General features: G+C 49.5%; 1 protein-coding gene across 3 annotated transcripts in view; it reads left to right on the forward strand.

Annotated features, from left to right (window-relative positions):
• The window catches only part of ATP7A (ATPase copper transporting alpha), a 53,118-nt gene extending 38,682 nt beyond the window's left edge, over positions 1–14,436 (forward strand). For all 3 annotated transcript variants that reach the window (XM_077308842.1, XM_077308844.1, XM_077308843.1), the window contains 11 exons: positions 247–401; positions 993–1,127; positions 2,944–3,138; positions 3,255–3,437; positions 4,096–4,306; positions 5,277–5,423; positions 5,681–5,823; positions 6,909–7,112; positions 8,412–8,529; positions 9,062–9,164; positions 9,996–14,436. In XM_077308842.1, coding sequence (XP_077164957.1) covers positions 247–401; positions 993–1,127; positions 2,944–3,138; positions 3,255–3,437; positions 4,096–4,306; positions 5,277–5,423; positions 5,681–5,823; positions 6,909–7,112; positions 8,412–8,529; positions 9,062–9,164; positions 9,996–10,275 — 1,874 coding nt within the window. In that variant the 3' untranslated portion in view covers positions 10,276–14,436. The remainder of the gene's footprint in view (positions 1–246; positions 402–992; positions 1,128–2,943; positions 3,139–3,254; positions 3,438–4,095; positions 4,307–5,276; positions 5,424–5,680; positions 5,824–6,908; positions 7,113–8,411; positions 8,530–9,061; positions 9,165–9,995) is intronic.
• Positions 14,437–16,205: the final 1,769 nt, after the last annotated feature.

Consider the following 16,205-nt stretch of genomic DNA (forward strand, 5'->3'; position numbering starts at 1 on the left):
AGAAATGGCCACAGTCATAGCTTTAAAAGAGGACAAGGCAGATCCATGGAGCTTAGGTCTTTGCCATGGTGGCTGAGGGGAACCTCCACCTTCAGAAGCAGTCAACCTCTGGATCCGACAGCCAGGAAGCAGCATCAGGGGAAGGGCTTGGCTTCTGTTCCCTGTTGTTGGGCGTCCAGAGGAACTGGCTAGCTACTGTGTGACACTAGCACTTTACTCACATTTTGCTGGCCTTTTTTTATACAGGCGAAGCAATGCCTGTGACTAAAAAACCTGGCAGCACAGTCATTGCAGGCTCCATTAATCAGAATGGGTCCCTCCTGATTTCTGCAACTCACGTTGGAGCTGATACGACTCTTTCCCAGATTGTCAAGCTTGTGGAAGAAGCTCAGACCTCAAAGGTACTTTCAATAAATAGCAGCAAGTGCTAAGGAAGTTAAGTTTCCATCTCATCTTTTCTCATGATTCAGTCCAGCCAATATGTGGCTTGAATTGTAACTGTGTGTAATCCCCACTAGCATCATTGCACGCTTGATTACTGTGCCGGCATAGTGTAGAGATTGAGAGCAGCCAACTTTGGAGAACCAATTTTGATTTCCCACTTCTCCACATGCAAGCAGCTGGGTGGCCTTGGGCTAGTCACAGTTCTCTTATGGCTGTTCTCATAGAGCAGTTTGGTTAGAACTCTCTCAGCCCCAACTCCCTCACAGGGTGTCTGTTGTGGGGAGAGGAAAGGGAAGGCGAATGGAAGCCGCTTTGAGACTCCTTTGGGTAGTTAAAAGCGGGATACAAAAAACCTGCTCTTATCTCTTTGGAATGGGAGGTTTGTTCCCTGCTTGGCAGCAGGTAAATTCTGAGTAGGCACATTGAGTCCTGCTACAGAAAAACTTAAATAAAACGTAAATAAAAATTATTTGTCTGCAGAAAGAATTCCTCATGCCATGAAAAGGGCTTACAAGAATGGATTCACACCTTTTCCCTCTTCTTTTTAGGCCCCAATTCAGCAGTTTGCAGACAAACTTAGCGGCTACTTCGTTCCTTTTATTGTTGGTGTTTCCGTGGTTACGCTTTTTGCCTGGATAGTGATTGGGTTTGTCAATTTTGAAATTGTGGAGACCTATTTTCCTGTAAGTTCCTATTAGTTATTATTCTGAAATTCATGTGGGGGACGGTGCGTTATCTTTTGGTAGAGATCTGGTTAAAAGCAGGTAGCTTTGCTTTGCTTGAATATTTTTTGTATCCGCTGCTCATATTCCTTCAGCATTCTTCTGAATTATAGTCATGCCAAATGACAGAACAAGTGAGATAACACTCAGACGTCGGAAGGGGAATTGCTGCTCTCTTCCATCTATGTGCTTTCAAGAAACAGTTTTACCTGGGCTACCCGCCAGTAATCCAGCGTTGGCAAACTCATCATGCTCAGTCAACAGGCATCCCCCTGCCCTCGTGTCTTCCTGCACCTCCCTCCCCCGCCAGATCCTTTCAGCCATTCACGGGCTTCCCGCTCTGCCAGCTGCCGCCATCTTAGAGTGCCACCTTCTCTCTTGGGAGCCAGCTCTGCTGAGGGGCTCCTGAGCAGCTGTCGCCCCTTGTCCTGCCAGGGGTGAGAGCTGTCACCAGGATGCTCTCCATGGGGCAGAGTTTGTGTGATCAGGTTCCCTTCCTGGTCGAGGGAAGGGTGGTCAATTCAGCGTAGACATCTGAGAGACCCAGAAAGCCAAATTGTCACTGTCCTTAAAAATGCAAAGGAGGCACCTTTGCAGGCAGCAATTCTGTTTGTGGTTGAACTTCCTTTCTGACTTGCATCAAGTCATGATGACTTTTTTCTGAATGTATCAATAATGTATAAATTATTTTCTACTTGTTATTCGATTTGTAACCTGCTCCCTGTCCTCAACAGAGGACTGAGGGTGGTTAACAGCATCCAGAAACCTAGCATTAAAGCTTAAATTGACAATCAAATGCATCAGTACAAATGAATGCAATAGAAACATATTCTAATTAAAATTCAGCCAGCTATCCATTCTGGAAGAAATCTGCTCCCTGCTTCTCTTGGCTGAATCGGTGTTGCCCACGACAGGGCAGCTTGGCATGCAGAAAATCTGTCCCCATCAGCACTTCCAGCTGAAAGACCTCCCCCTGGAGAGCCACTGTCAGTCTGAATAGACAGGACAGACTTTGATGGGCCCAGGGGCCCATTTAGTGCAAGGCAGTTTCAGGGGTTCACGTGTGGCCTATGGAATCTGGAGGGTTCCGTGGTGGTCTGATGCAGCAGAACTCAGCCCGTGTTCTAGAGGGCAGGGGCAGCCACCAAGAAGGCCCCTTCCCTAATGGATGACAAATGGGTCTTCATAGTGCGGGCCACTCAGGTGAGTTCTCATATTCATGGGAACAGGCCTTAGGAATTACCAAGTCTGAATTTTAATGGGAAACCACACACACAAAGGAGTGGGTGCATTTTTGCCAAGAAATGTGCAGTCAGTATCGTCAAATTCTTGATACTTCATGTCCTTATTCCTATGCCGTAGCTCACCTTGGGGTGAGTAGCAATATACTAATTGTTCTATCTTTGCCACAAAAAGATAGTTGGAATGAAATGGATTAGGCAGCATCTTGAGTAAAAGATATAACAGTTAAACCATGGCTTAGAATAGCTTGTATATGTTTTCTGTCCCCTGTGTACTCTGTATGATAAGTTCTTTATGGTGTTCGTGCAGCAGGAGCTTTTACTGCAATTATGGGTTGTCAGTTCAGGCTCTGTAGCAGAAAACTGTTTCTAGTTCTGGCTTGCCAGCCAGCCACCAAATCTTGTCTCTGTTGTGCCAGGCCATAGCTAACCTTCCTTAGCGTGGCCTCATGGCTCAGTCCAGCCAGAATGTTTGTGGTCCGTCTCTTTTGCCTCTGCTTGGCTCTGAGCCCCTCCTCCTCTTCTTTTGCCAACAGGGATACAACAAGAGCATTTCCAGGACTGAAGTAATAATTCGCTTTGCTTTCCAAGCCGCCATCACAGTGCTGTGCATTGCCTGTCCTTGCTCATTGGGTTTAGCAACCCCGACGGCTGTGATGGTGGGGACTGGTGTGGGAGCACAAAACGGCATCTTGATCAAAGGTGGAGAGCCACTAGAGATGGCACACAAGGTGAGGCATTTGGTGTGGGAGGCATGCTTTCGTTGAGACAGAAAGTAAAGATTGTCATTCCAAACTACATTGGGTGTACTCTGAACATGTTCCCGAAGCATTGTCCTGTCTTGCAGGTTAAAGTGGTGGTCTTTGATAAGACAGGGACGATCACTCATGGGACTCCAGTGGTCATGCAGGTTAAGGTCCTTGTGGAGAGTAACCGGATGCCTCGCACTAAGATTTTGGCACTAATTGGAACTGCGGAGAGCAACAGTGAGCACCCACTGGGAACAGCTGTAACAAAACACTGCAAACAGGTATTGTTGGCAACCTTGAAGCTTTGAGGGCAAGTTAGGATAGCAGCTTGTCCAGAGGTAATCTACCCTGGTGAGCAATCAGTTGCTGGAAGATTGAGACCTCTGCATTTTCCAGCTGGATTCATGGACGGGACCTTTGGCCCTAGCCCAGGAATGAGCCCAGTGTTTTCACAAAATCTGTCTCCTGGAGCTCTATCCGCACTCGAGGGCTGGGACTTGGGAGAGGTTGCGTCCATTTCCAGCACTGGCTTCCAGGTCAGAGCCCGCAGGGGCCAGTGGAGAGGCAGCGGGTGTCCTTTCTCCCCCATGACTGCTCTTCGTGGCCCTCCCTCCAACCACGGCGGCTGCCTCAGGCTGCGGCCTTCAGGTCAGTGCTGAAAGTTCCCGACAAGCCACGTACGGGACAAGTATGGAAGGGGGCCTCTCCAGGGAATAGTATGGCCGTCTCTGATCTATCCCCCTGCTTTGGACCCCAGCCCGGATGCCCTGCTGACGTGTTTCTTCATGTGCAAAGTTCCCATCTCCTCCCTTGGCCTCACACGTTGCTGTGTTTTATCCCTTTGGCTAGCAGGGTAGCTTTTGCTTCAGCCACATCAGGTCTGCAGGAGAGCTTGGTTTAGCCGGTTCAGGGTTCCTGACAACTTCTGCTTCTTTTTAGGAATTGGACACAGATGTTCTTGGCACTTGTACTGATTTCCAGGTGGTCCCTGGCTGTGGCATTAGTTGTAAAGTCACCAATATCGACGCCTTAATACACAGAAAGGAGAGCATTGAAGAAAACAATGTCAAAAATGCAGCTCCTGTGGAAATGGCGGACGAGGTGGCGGAGGCCATGCAGCCTGCCTTGATTATCGACGAAGAGCTGCCAAGTGAGTGTGGCATGATGTGGAAAGCAGAGCTGGGCAACTGCTTGGCTTGGTGGCGAAGGCCTTAGAAGCCCTTCCGTCCCGGGGAGCCTGGCTCAAGCTGCCTCGTGCCTTTGTATGCCTTGAGATATTTGCAGGCGGCAGGATTGCCATCCTCGGGCTCTGCCGGAAACGGCTCCAAGTCGCTGCAGTTTAAGCTTTTCAGTTCACCAGTTACACATATCTGTGATGTAGCTTGCGCACGGTGCTTTCTTAAATTTGCTGGTAAAAGTAAAGGTCTCCCCTGTGCAAGCGCCGAGTCATGTCTGACCCTTGGGGTGACGCCCTCCAGCGTTTTCATGGCAGACTCAATACGGGGTGGCCTTGTCAGTGCTGGTATAGCAACAATTTATTCCCCAAATAATGGTCAAAACATATTTTACTAAAAGTATTTTCAAACTGTATCAGATTTTCAAGAAGGTGCCAGGGGCTCATGGGAATTGTAGTCCGTGGACATCTGGAGGGCTGCAGTTTGACTACCCCTGCTGTAAAGCTTCTGGCCGGGAACTCTTGCTCCTGTAATGGAGCTTTGTTGTTCTTCTGCACATAGAATCATAGAGTTGGAAGGGGCCATACAGGCCATCTAGTCCAACCCCCTGCTCAACGCAGGATCAGCCCTAAGCATCCTAAAACATGGACCACTGCACTCTTAGGCAGAAGGCTGGAGGGAAACACATACAACCCATTCTAAGCCTGTGCTATTCCCTTTTCCTTTAGCTGGAGGTAGGACAGTTTGCTGAAGATGCTCCATACAGTTCCTCTGCTCATCTTGCTTGGCTCTAACACAACAATGGGCCAGCTGCTCAGAGCTGGCCATGTAACTCGTGTTCACCACAAAGAAAGGTTCCCAGATGTTTAGGATTCGCTGGATGTTATGCATGTTACAGAGCAGACTTTTACCATTTCAATAACTGAACGACATTTTTTGTTTCAGTGATATGGAATTCTCACAAGTATTCTGTTCTTATTGGCAATCGGGAGTGGATGGCTAGAAATGGTCTTCTAATAAAAAATGAAGTCGATACTGCTATGAGTGAGCATGAAGGCAGGGGCCGTACTGCTGTTCTCGTGGCCGTGGATGGTGAGCTTGCTGCTTGGTCTCTGGCCTGGTTTTGAGCTGCATTTACATTAAAAAGATGAGCCGCAGTGGTCTTCAGAAAAGGCATCCTGGGAAAGAGTTGTGTTGCTGATGTTTTAATTTGGGGCATGCCACTTGGGATGGTAGACAGGAAAAGAGAATAAATGGAGGAAACCAAGTATTGTTCTGAGCAAAGAAGATCTCTGTGTCCTTCCAAAAGTGGAGGAGAACTAATGGATCCATCCACAACATCTTTCTAGGGGAGCTGTGTGGCCTGGTCGCGATTGCTGACACTGTGAAGCCAGAAGCAGAGCTGGCCGTCCGCACTTTGAAGGCAATGGGCTTAGAAGTTGTGCTCATGACTGGTGACAACAGCAGGACGGCAAAGTCTATCGCTTCCCAGGTAGGCTGCTAATCTCCAACCTCTGCCTGCCTACTTGCTTAGGCCAGCAGTGCAGTGGCTAACCTCCTGGGAACTTACTTAGCCTGAAGGAATGAGTACTGCACTACAGGCCCAAATAGGGAATGTTTTTTTGCAGGGCAGGATGGTAAATCAGGAAGCAGATGAACAATAGAGTGGTTTGACTGAGGCAAATAACACACACCTTTCAAAAGATACTAGAATTGTAAATACCGTTGGTTATTCTCTATATATGTTAAATAGTGCTTTCGTAACCAATACCAAGCTCAAATAATTTGTCTGTTATCGACTAATAAAATGCTGAGTAATAGATTCAGGAGTGTTATGGTGTTGGTTTGATGCAGCGGAACTAAGTTTAAGTTCTTGAAGGCCAACAGTGATTAAGTCTGGGGATAAGCTTTTGTGTGTGTGCACACTTCTTTAGAGGGGCCCAGATGGGCAGCCATGTTGGTGTGAAGCAACAGAACAAATATCGAGTCCAGGAGCCCCTTTGAGATCAACCAAGTTTTATTCCTGGTATAAGCTTTTGTGTCCATGTATGTGTGCACGTGAAGGTTTATCCCAGGAATCAAGTTTGGTAGATAAAAATTTTTGTTTTGCTGAATGGTAGTTTGCCAAACCATGAATCCAGTGACCATCCAAACTTTTTCTACTGAGGAAATAGAAGAGAATTTTACAATAGTCATATTATAAAATATTAATGAATTGGACATCGTAAGTCATGCTCATTGTAAGTCATGCTCCTAGTCAGGAAGTTTTGTTTGACATACACTCTAAGTGTTATTGGCCTTCCTGCCTTACTGACACATTGTGCGCTTTTTGTGTCTATTTTTATTGAATGGCTCGTTTTAGATCTCTTTTACCAGCTGTTCCAGTATTTAATTGTTTTAATGTGTTGGTGCATGCCTGCCCAGACTGCTCTAGAATCACTGCTCCGGTTTCCGGGAAGGCTGGTAGGCCCCCAAGTGCCTTCTCCCTGATTGGGCCAAGCTCTTTAGAGTCCAGGCCTGTCTGTGTTTTCTAGCACTGGGAGTTTCCTGATAGGCCCTGGCCCTTTTCCTCTTTAGGTGGGCATCACGAAGGTGTTTGCAGAAGTGCTTCCTTCCCATAAAGTGGCCAAGGTGAAGCGGCTGCAGGAAGAAGGGAAGCGAGTAGCCATGGTGGGAGATGGCATCAACGACTCCCCTGCCCTGGCCATGGCGAACGTCGGCATCGCGATCGGCACAGGCACCGATGTGGCCATCGAGGCAGCTGATGTGGTTCTGATTAGGGTGAGTGGCAGGAGGCTCATGGAGCGCACAAGCTGCAGTGGCTTTTCACTTACGCTTGAGGGAATGGCTCCTTCCCCCTTGGGAAGACTGTGAAGCCATGGTCAGCAGTGGGCTGGGCCTCTTGTTTCAGCAGCAGGAGAAAGGAGTGGGTTTGGACACGCTGGCTGCTTGGATGATTCATAGATAGTGTCTGCACGTGGGCAGGGCTCTGGTCTCTCTACCTGTGTGGAATGACGGCAGGATGAGGCCCTTCCAAGTTCTCCTCAGAGAAGGTGACCATGAGCTCTGCAGAACAGGAACAACAACAAAGCCTTCATTGACGTAACAGAAGGAAAGAATAAGCAGAAGTAAAATACAGGACAAACATGGTTTGCAAACCAGGTTTGCAAAACAGAATTACAGACAATCAAACTCAGTTACAGCAATTGCAGCGTCCATCCATTCCTAGTTGGCAACGAAGATCAGCGCACTTGCAGGCATCTCAGCAGGGTCCTTCTCATTCAGGGCTGTCCCAATGCAGTGTTGGATAATACTAGCCTTGCATAAGGATGCTCTCCAAGCTGGACGACAACTCTCAGAGTGGGGGTGGTCTAGGATTCAATGGCTCTGTGTCTCTGGAGTGGGGCACCCATGCAGGCACAGCCTCTGGGAGACAGGGAACTTATTAAATCTGCCTTTTGCTAACTCAGAAGGAAAGATGTTCATTCTGGCTGGCAAAAAAGCTCTTCTTGACAGTGAATTGTCTAATGTAGTGATCCCCAACCTGTGGGCCGCAGACCACATGTGGTCCTTTGACTAATTGGAGGTGGGCCCCGAAGGACACCTTCTCCCCCCCCCCCAACCCTTTACTTCATATCCCCCCCCCCCCTGGTCCTTTACAACACACTTCATTGTTGTGGCGTGTCTGTCTCTTATTTTGAAGGGATGTTTAAACATTACCATAGCGATCAGAGAGTGCTAGGGCAGTGGTTGAGAGTAGAGGAGTAAACTACCCCCCCACCAGGCCTCAGTAAAAGGCGTTGAGTGGTCCCCGGTGAGTGGTCCCCGGCGTTGAGTGGTCCCCGGTGATAAAAAGGTTGGGGACCACTGGTCTAATGCGCAAAGAGAGGGATGTATTTCTCTATCGTCTGTTGTAATTCCCCAGTGCAGAATATAGATAGAGTGGTGGGAAAAATTCCTGTGGGGTTCATCCTCCCTTCCCGGGGTTTTCTTGGCCCTGCTTCGCCTTTACAGGCCTCCCCGGGGTCCACAAGGAACCCCATCTCTGACTAAGCTTCCTTGTCAATGCTTCTTCGACAGAATGATTTGCTGGACGTGGTGGCGAGTATCGATTTGTCAAGGAAGACCGTTAAGAGGATTCGAATCAACTTTGTCTTTGCTCTCATTTACAACCTCATTGGTGTTCCAGTTGCGGCTGGTACGTGGCTTGTTGGGGCCTGCCTTTCCCCTCGCATCAGTGGGCAGTTCCTGAAGAAGGAGCTGTGTGGATTTATCGTGACCCTGCTCAGCACCAGCAAAGAAACTTTGGCAACCTGAGTTGGTGATGGCTCCTGGCTGAGAGAGGGTGGGGCTGAGGGGAGGACAGGTCTCTCATTGAAGCACTGCAAACTGGAGTTTGTCTGGTGCTCCCCACACGGGCTTGCACCGCAGCCTTACACCCCTGGTTCTCATTCAGTTGTACACCATCACAGCCCCCCTGCATTTGTGCCATCAGCATAACTGCCCCAAACACAACGGCCTGTCTTCTACTTGGATCTCTTCCCTCTCTGGTTGTCCTGCCTTATTCCCTCACACCACCTTCCTTCCTTCCTTCCTTCCTTCCTTCCTTCCTTCCTTCCTTCCTTCCTTCCTTCCCTCCCTCCCCTCCCCTCCCCTCCCCTTCCTCTCCCTTCCCTTCCCTTCCTGTCCACGTCCACCAAGCGTGACGCTTGTGTGCCTCTATCTTGCAGGCGTCTTCCTGCCCGCCGGTCTGGTTCTGCAGCCCTGGATGGGCTCGGCAGCCATGGCAGCCTCTTCCGTCTCCGTCGTGCTGTCCTCTCTCCTGCTGAAGTTGTGAGTTTGGCACACCTGAATTTCCCTCCTGCTTGGCAACAGGGCTGAATGGGAAGGAAAGCCCCTTCCTTCCAAAAGGGAGGGAGAGAGACCCTGGGCGGGAAGCATTTCCCCTCCCCCTCTAGAAAGTCCAGGGATGACTTCCCCACCTGCAATTGGGGGATCCTTTGCCTGAACCCGGTCTGCCCCCCCGTCCCCACACACTCACAAGTATCTCTGAAATGGAGGCAGCAGAAATGTTAGGGTGTCTGGATCCCTTTCCTTGTAGTCACTTTTGGGTTTTATAGTCTTCCCTTCTGACTACATCACTTTTGCCTGTCTGCATCCCCTTCATGGGGGGTGCAACCACATGGGCTGATTTCTCCAGACCTTAAAGAATTCAGTGGCCATTGCCTTGAGGAGGAGGGGGTTGAGCTCCTGGCCTAATGAAGTAGGTTAGAAGCCTCTGCTGCCGTCAGTGGCTGAGCCGGAGTTTGAAAAGAGATTTCGCTCTTTCCCCACAGAGAGTGGGGGGCTTTAGAAGTCACCTGTGCTGCCTCTGCAGAGAACCTCACAAAGCCAAAACTGGCATAATCGTCAGACAGGGTAGGATCCTTTGGGAGGTCAGTGGCAGCTGCTTGTAGGAAATGGCTTGGTAAAGAGGCCATCTTCCACCGCAGGGATGCCCTTGAGGGATGGAGAGGGGACTTCCCCCAGCTTTGTGCCGCCCATGGGAACCTGTAGGGTTGTTGAGGTAGGATTGAACCTTTTCTTGCAGGGTTAGCTTTGCCCAGTGCACATTCACACTCCCCCATACTGATAAAGGTCCACTCTCTTCTCCTCCTCTGTTAGCTACAAGAAGCCTACTCCTGAGAGATACGAGCTGCGTGCCTGCCATCAGACCAGGCTGAAGAGCTCTTCAGAAATCAGCGTCCACATCGGCATAGATGACACCGCACCGGGGTCGCCCAAACTGAGTCTGATGGACCGCATTGTCAACTACAGCCGAGCCTCGATGAACTCCCTCCTCTCGGACAAGCGGTCCCTCAGCAGCATCATCCTCAGTGAGCCGGACAAGCATTCGCTTCTCATCGGGGACTCCCAGGAAGAGGACGACAGTACGGTCGTCTGAAGAGGCCGTCTCCACAGAGCGGGCTGGGTCTCTCCTCATGCACTGGCCTCCTGGGAAGGTTGGCCTGGCTTTACCTTGGAAGGGCTTTTACAAACTCAGCCATTCCCTTGGAATTTATTTGCCCTTTTGGACGTGGCAGTTTTTTCCAATATGCACACATCTAACTCAGAACATTGACTGTTTCTGCACTGCTTTGCCAGTATTACCACCCGGAGCAAAACCAGAATGCAGCCGCCGGCACCCGAAGCCAGAGGTGGGCTTCCCTTACTGCTGGGCTGCGGATCGGATTGCTGCCTGGCCAAGATACCCCCCAATTTCAGCCCTTGTTTGGGGGGGCGGCTCTGGAGGCGCCAGCACATGGGCCTCCATGGTTTCTTAGCAGGGCTTCACTGTGTGTCAATAACAAAGCATAGAATCCTTGGAGACTTCTTTTGCTCAACTGATGTGCCTTATTGTGCTGCATTTGGGATGTCGTCTTTCTTACCTTACGAAAGGAAGTCGGAACAAAGCTTTTCCATTTCCTGCACTCCCCTCTTGCACTTTCCCCTCTTGCACTCCATGTCTGGGAAATCTGCTTCTGGCTCAGCCTCTTCTGTACCAGAAGAAGAAAATGTGATGGCTGGAGAGGACACTCAGTGTGACAGAATGATGCCCGTTTTTCTGTGTGTGAGCAGGCAGATGTCACCAGAGACTGCCCAAGTGTTGGGACATTAAGATTAGAGCCCTCCTCCAGCTCCTTCCAGTCACTTTCCCTCCGGCAGCTGAAGAACACTCAAACCAAGCAGGTGTCAGTTCCCCTGTGCCCCTTCTCCGAGGGATGGAGGAAGGGGCTGCTTTCACCTTCCTCCCTGCGGCTCCCCCGTCTGTGCACATGTTTGCCCTCAAATTTCCTCCAGCCCTGGGGAGAATCTTGGACGGGGGGTCCAAAGGACGGTGGGGGTGACATTTGGGAGCAATCTGTGTACCTCCCGTGGGTGCTTCCTGGGACCAACCCAGAGATGGTGTGGTTGATACTCAAGCGTTGGATCCACTCGTGAAGGAACGGGAGGAGGAGCCACTGTCTGACCCGCTAAGAAGCCCGTGGGAGACACGCAAACAAAAGCTGTGGGGCGGGAGCTGAAGCGAGGAAGAGAATTGGGCAAGATTGGGCACACAAACTGGATGGATCCAACGCTTAGGTTCTCCCTCCCCATTAATAGGCTAAAACTGTCCAGCTTGCAGACGGTTGCTGACTTCTCGTTGCTGAAGTTAGTGGCACCGCTGGGGCAGAAATGTTAACACCGCTAAGATGATGCTAAGCTGAAGAAAAAGAGTCTGAACCATTCTAGGAGGTGTTTAAATGCCGCTTTTTGTTTCCTGGCTGGATTATGATAATCTTCTGACCAAGAAGTGAAATGTGCATTTGCCACAGCACAGTTCCCTCCACGCTTCTGCAGATTAGCAAATGTTAAATTTTAATCTTGTGCTGGGAAAGCTCCTTAACGGTCAGCTGTACAGTGGCTCAAGTGGAATGCTGCAGGACCCGTTAATCTGATCAATCCCTCGTCAATGGGAAGGAGGCATACCTCTTGTTTATGATGATGAGGGAAGCCAAAAAGTTCCACGGACACCTGGGTTCTTGTCAAACCACAGTGAGAATCAACCTACAGGCGTAGACCCAGTCCAGCAAACGAGAAATAAATGGTGTTTTCCTTGGGAATTTTACTTGAGGGTGCTGGAATCAGTGGGATTTAGGGCAGGATTAGACATTTGACAGCACCGTCTTCATTGCTCAGAGCAGGGGTGGAGGTGAGGGCACTGGGAGCCAAGAGGCAACAGGTGAGGGGTTCTGTGTTTAACCTTGTTGTTTTTCAAATTCGCTGAAGTCAGAGTCTTCTCCACCTCTCTCACGACTAGGCAGAGGACTTTGCTTGCATTTAAGTGCACGTCCTCTACGGAAAAGTGCCTGATCCCCTGTAAAATCTCATGTAGGGAAATAGCATAAAGCCGCAGCTTGCATAAAGGCTGGTGAGAGTGGGATGGGAACACAGCAGGGCGGAAGTCCCCACAGAGGCTGTGTGGGGCAGCGAGAGTCCACTGGCTGGCGGCCTTCAGTCCACTAGGCAGAAGGTGCCACCCCCGGATCCCACCCCTTCCTGGAACTTTAGTGTCCTCTTGGGTAGGTGGGTGGGTGAGGAGGGGCTGGCCTGCCTTCTCTCCCTTGTCCTCTTTTGGATTCTGCCCTAGCGACTGGTTTTCAAGTCTGGGTCCAGTAGGGAGAAGCCAACAGGGATCCGCTCTGCCCCTCTGACCACGTCAGAGACAAACGTGGGATTAAAATCCACAGGGCTAGTTGGATTGTCTCTGGAAATCTGTAGCCTGCAACTTGCGATAGGGTAGTTAATGCCCAGCGCCTCTTAAAGAAAACAGCACAGCCTGCATATGAGGCAGTTGGCATCTGAAATCCAGACTATTTCTGGGAACAGGCATTAATCAAGGAGCCCCAAATGCCGGGCAAGAGGATTCTGCACCTTCTTCAGATGAAGAGGGAGACGTCTTGCTCGGCAGAAGCATCCAATAAATCTGTTAAATGGTATTACTCTGAACCAGTGGTGGCCCAACTGTGGCTCTCCAGAGGTCCATGGACTACAATCTCCATGAGCCCCTGCCAGCACATGTTGGCAGGGGCTCATGGGGATTGTAGTCTATGGACCTCTGGAGAGCCACAGTTTGGCTAACCCTGCTCAAAGCCATATTGTAGCTTTTCCCCATTGGAAGCAAGAGTAACCTTGGTGTCGTGGTTAAGAGCACGGACTTCTAATCTGGCAAGCCAGGTTTGATTCCCTGCTCCTCCTCCACATGCAGCCAGCTGGGTGACCGTGGACTCACCATAGCACTGATAGAACTGTTCTGACCAAGCCGTAATATCAGGGCTCTCTCAGCCTCACCCACCTCGCAGGGTGTCTGTGGTGGGGAGAGGAAAGGCAAATGTAAGCCACTTTGAGCCTCTTTTGGGTGGAGAAAAGCGGCATATAAGAATCAACTCTTCTTCTTGCTTCAAAGCGGCGAATAAAATTCTGTCTGAATTGAGATATGGTAGGTTTTTAAAAATTATTTCCAGAATTGGGAGAAAAACAGGAACCAGGGTTTTGAGGGTTGAACAAATGTGATGGAAATAGTTCATCTCTGCATGTTCCAGACTCATGAAACCTTTTGGGGAAAGTTCCACATATGATTGTTTCCGTAAAGACCAGTCTCTGGGGCAGTTGGGGAATGTGGGCTGTAGCGAGCTGCTCTTCTCCGGGTGGAACAAGGACGTAAACTCGAGGAATGGAGAAATGCAACGGGCGCCTCAGGAATGGCAGAGAATGAGTCTTCTGACCACCTCATGTGCAAACAGGCTCAGAACAGCCATCGGAAGACTTGTGGGTACCTGGCTTTAATTTGATACACCAAAGTTTGTTTCCCCCTACTGAATTTATTGTGCGACATAACTAGATCTGCTTCCACCCTTGAAGATACTTTGTTATTGAGAATGTAAAGTTATCCTATGTTGAAACAATGCAAAAATTTGGCTCTTTAACAGCCAAACATTGTATTTGTTGTATTTATAGTTGCTGTGTTCTGTTTTGATACCTCCAAGCTGTCTGCGTCCTGATTTCTGTCAAGGACGGGACCAACAGTGTGCGGACACGCTGCACGGCCATATCCCCCGTGTCGCCTCACTCCGGAAGTCTGTGCGGGTCAGTTGTGGGCTCCTTTCCAAGCTTGCTCAGATAATGGAGGGGAGGAGGGAAGAAGTTGGTCCCGTGGCCCCTCAGGACCATTCTGCGTGGTCTTCAGACTCCTGAGAAGCAGGGCTCTTTGTCGCCTCTGGAAACCCACAGTGTGTTCCTCCCCACAATCCTGGCCATTGCACAGCTTTGTCCCATTTGAAAGGCAGCAGTGCCAGCCATAAACACATTGTGCTGATGGTCGGGATGACACCGAGCTGCATATCCAAAGGTCAGCGCTGTGCTACACTTGTTCCTACCCCACCCTATTTTCCCTCTGGATCTCGTAAACTGTCACGGATTATAATCCGATCAAAAATGTGCCTCCGTTGTCATAAACATGTAAATGGTGACTGGTTACAGTCTGTTGTTTTTTAGACTGTTGCAAATTAAATTTCATAAAGTTTCATCCTATGAGTTTCTTTGCTTCCTCAGGGATTCCAGCCCCGCCCGGTCCTTCATGGGGCAGGGGACCGTCTTCTTTCCCCTCCATTCAGATTTGGACATAGTTCACTTAGAGAAAGCACCTTCACGGGAAGGCAGTGACGTCTGTCTTTTTCTCTCCGAAGTCCTTACCAAGAGGAAAGGTGGCCGAGGGGGTGTTTGGTGCTTTTTTCCAGCAGGAGTTTCTGGTCAGCTAGGTGGTGCTTTCTGAAGCTGGACCAGATGCATTTTGGTCCAGTAAGATCCTTGAGCCAAATATCTAAATTTTGTCAACTAGTATTTGCAGAATTGCTGCAGAAAATCCCTTGTAGACACGGAAGGGCCACCTTCCTGTGCACAAGACAAGGCCCATCCTCCTCCTGCAGATCAGCTCCCTCTTACAGATCATTTATTAGTAATTTATCGCATGGCATTTTTGTAGTGTAGCCAGGAGATCTGAGGCTTGTCTGGCAGCACCAACTGCAGCTGTTGAACACTTCAAGGATGGCACCAAGTAGAGCACATGGCAGGAATTCAGTCAACGTGCAATGAAGGCATGTGTCACTGTGGCTACAGCTCATGCAGCAGCCAAGGCATTTCTAGGCAATGCAGCCCCTAATTTTCTCTAAAATCCATTTACACTTAGAAGTGTAGTCCATCTTGTCTTCAGGAGTAAAACATAGATGGCACACCCCTTGCAGGTGACTGGATATGGGGCCTGGGTATCCATTATTGCCTTCTGAACAGATTCCTTCATTCTAGAATCTTTGTCTTCAGGATGAAGTTGTTAGGGTGATCCCCCTACAAAGAGCCACAGGCCAAGAGCCAAAGGCTTGCACCTTTGCTGAGCAGGAGACTTTGAGGTCACAGGGATGAACCCAGCACAGGGCAGGGCTTACAGTCCCTCTGCTGCACTCCACCCCCAGGACACACTTCCTCCATCAGCCTCAAACAAAAACACATAACAGAAGCCACTCTCTAGCCCAGGGGTCCCCAACCTTTTTATCACCGGGGGCCTCTCAACGCTTGACAATTTTACTGAGGGCCGGGGGGGGGGTAGTTTATTCCTCTACTCTCAACCACTGCCCTAACGCTCTCTGACTCTGGTCGCTATGGTAATGTTTAAACATCCCTTCAAAATAAGATACAGATACAGCACAACAAGGAACATAAGGAATATTTTATTTTCACTGAAATTTTAACTCATGACAATGACAACTCAATGGGAATCCTGAGGTTGTTTCTCTGCAACGAGAGAGTCCCCTCTGGGAGTGATGGAAGACAATGACACCCGAAGTGTGTTCATCTTCGTGGCTTCTGTGCAGTCCCACATGGGTTCTGCGGAATCGCAGGCCTGCCACGGAGAGGAACTCGCAAGCTTTTATACATATAAAATTCTAGAAGCTCCCAAGAGTGCTCACCCCTCCCCTACAGAGGGTGACTTTCCCGCCCAAAGTCACATGATGTGGGAGGGGTTAGCACTCTCCCCTCAGTTCTTTTTCTGCCGCCTCTGAGAGAGGACTGTTCAGCAAGCTGAAGAGAAATTTCACCTCAGATTCAGAAGGAAGGCGAATGACTCAGAATTCTGATATTATGGGCCACTGTTTTAAATATTAGCGGCCTTGTTTAAATAAGTAATTAAAATAAATATTTTTTAAAAGAGAGAGAATAAAGTGGGGTGAAATAGCCCCAAATGAAAAGCTGAGTCCTTCGCCTCTGTTCTGACAGGGGACAGTGCCTCAGCCTTGCTGCCAA

This window comes from Paroedura picta, chromosome 13, assembly GCF_049243985.1.
Source record: "Paroedura picta isolate Pp20150507F chromosome 13, Ppicta_v3.0, whole genome shotgun sequence".
NCBI lineage: Eukaryota > Metazoa > Chordata > Lepidosauria > Squamata > Gekkonidae > Paroedura > Paroedura picta.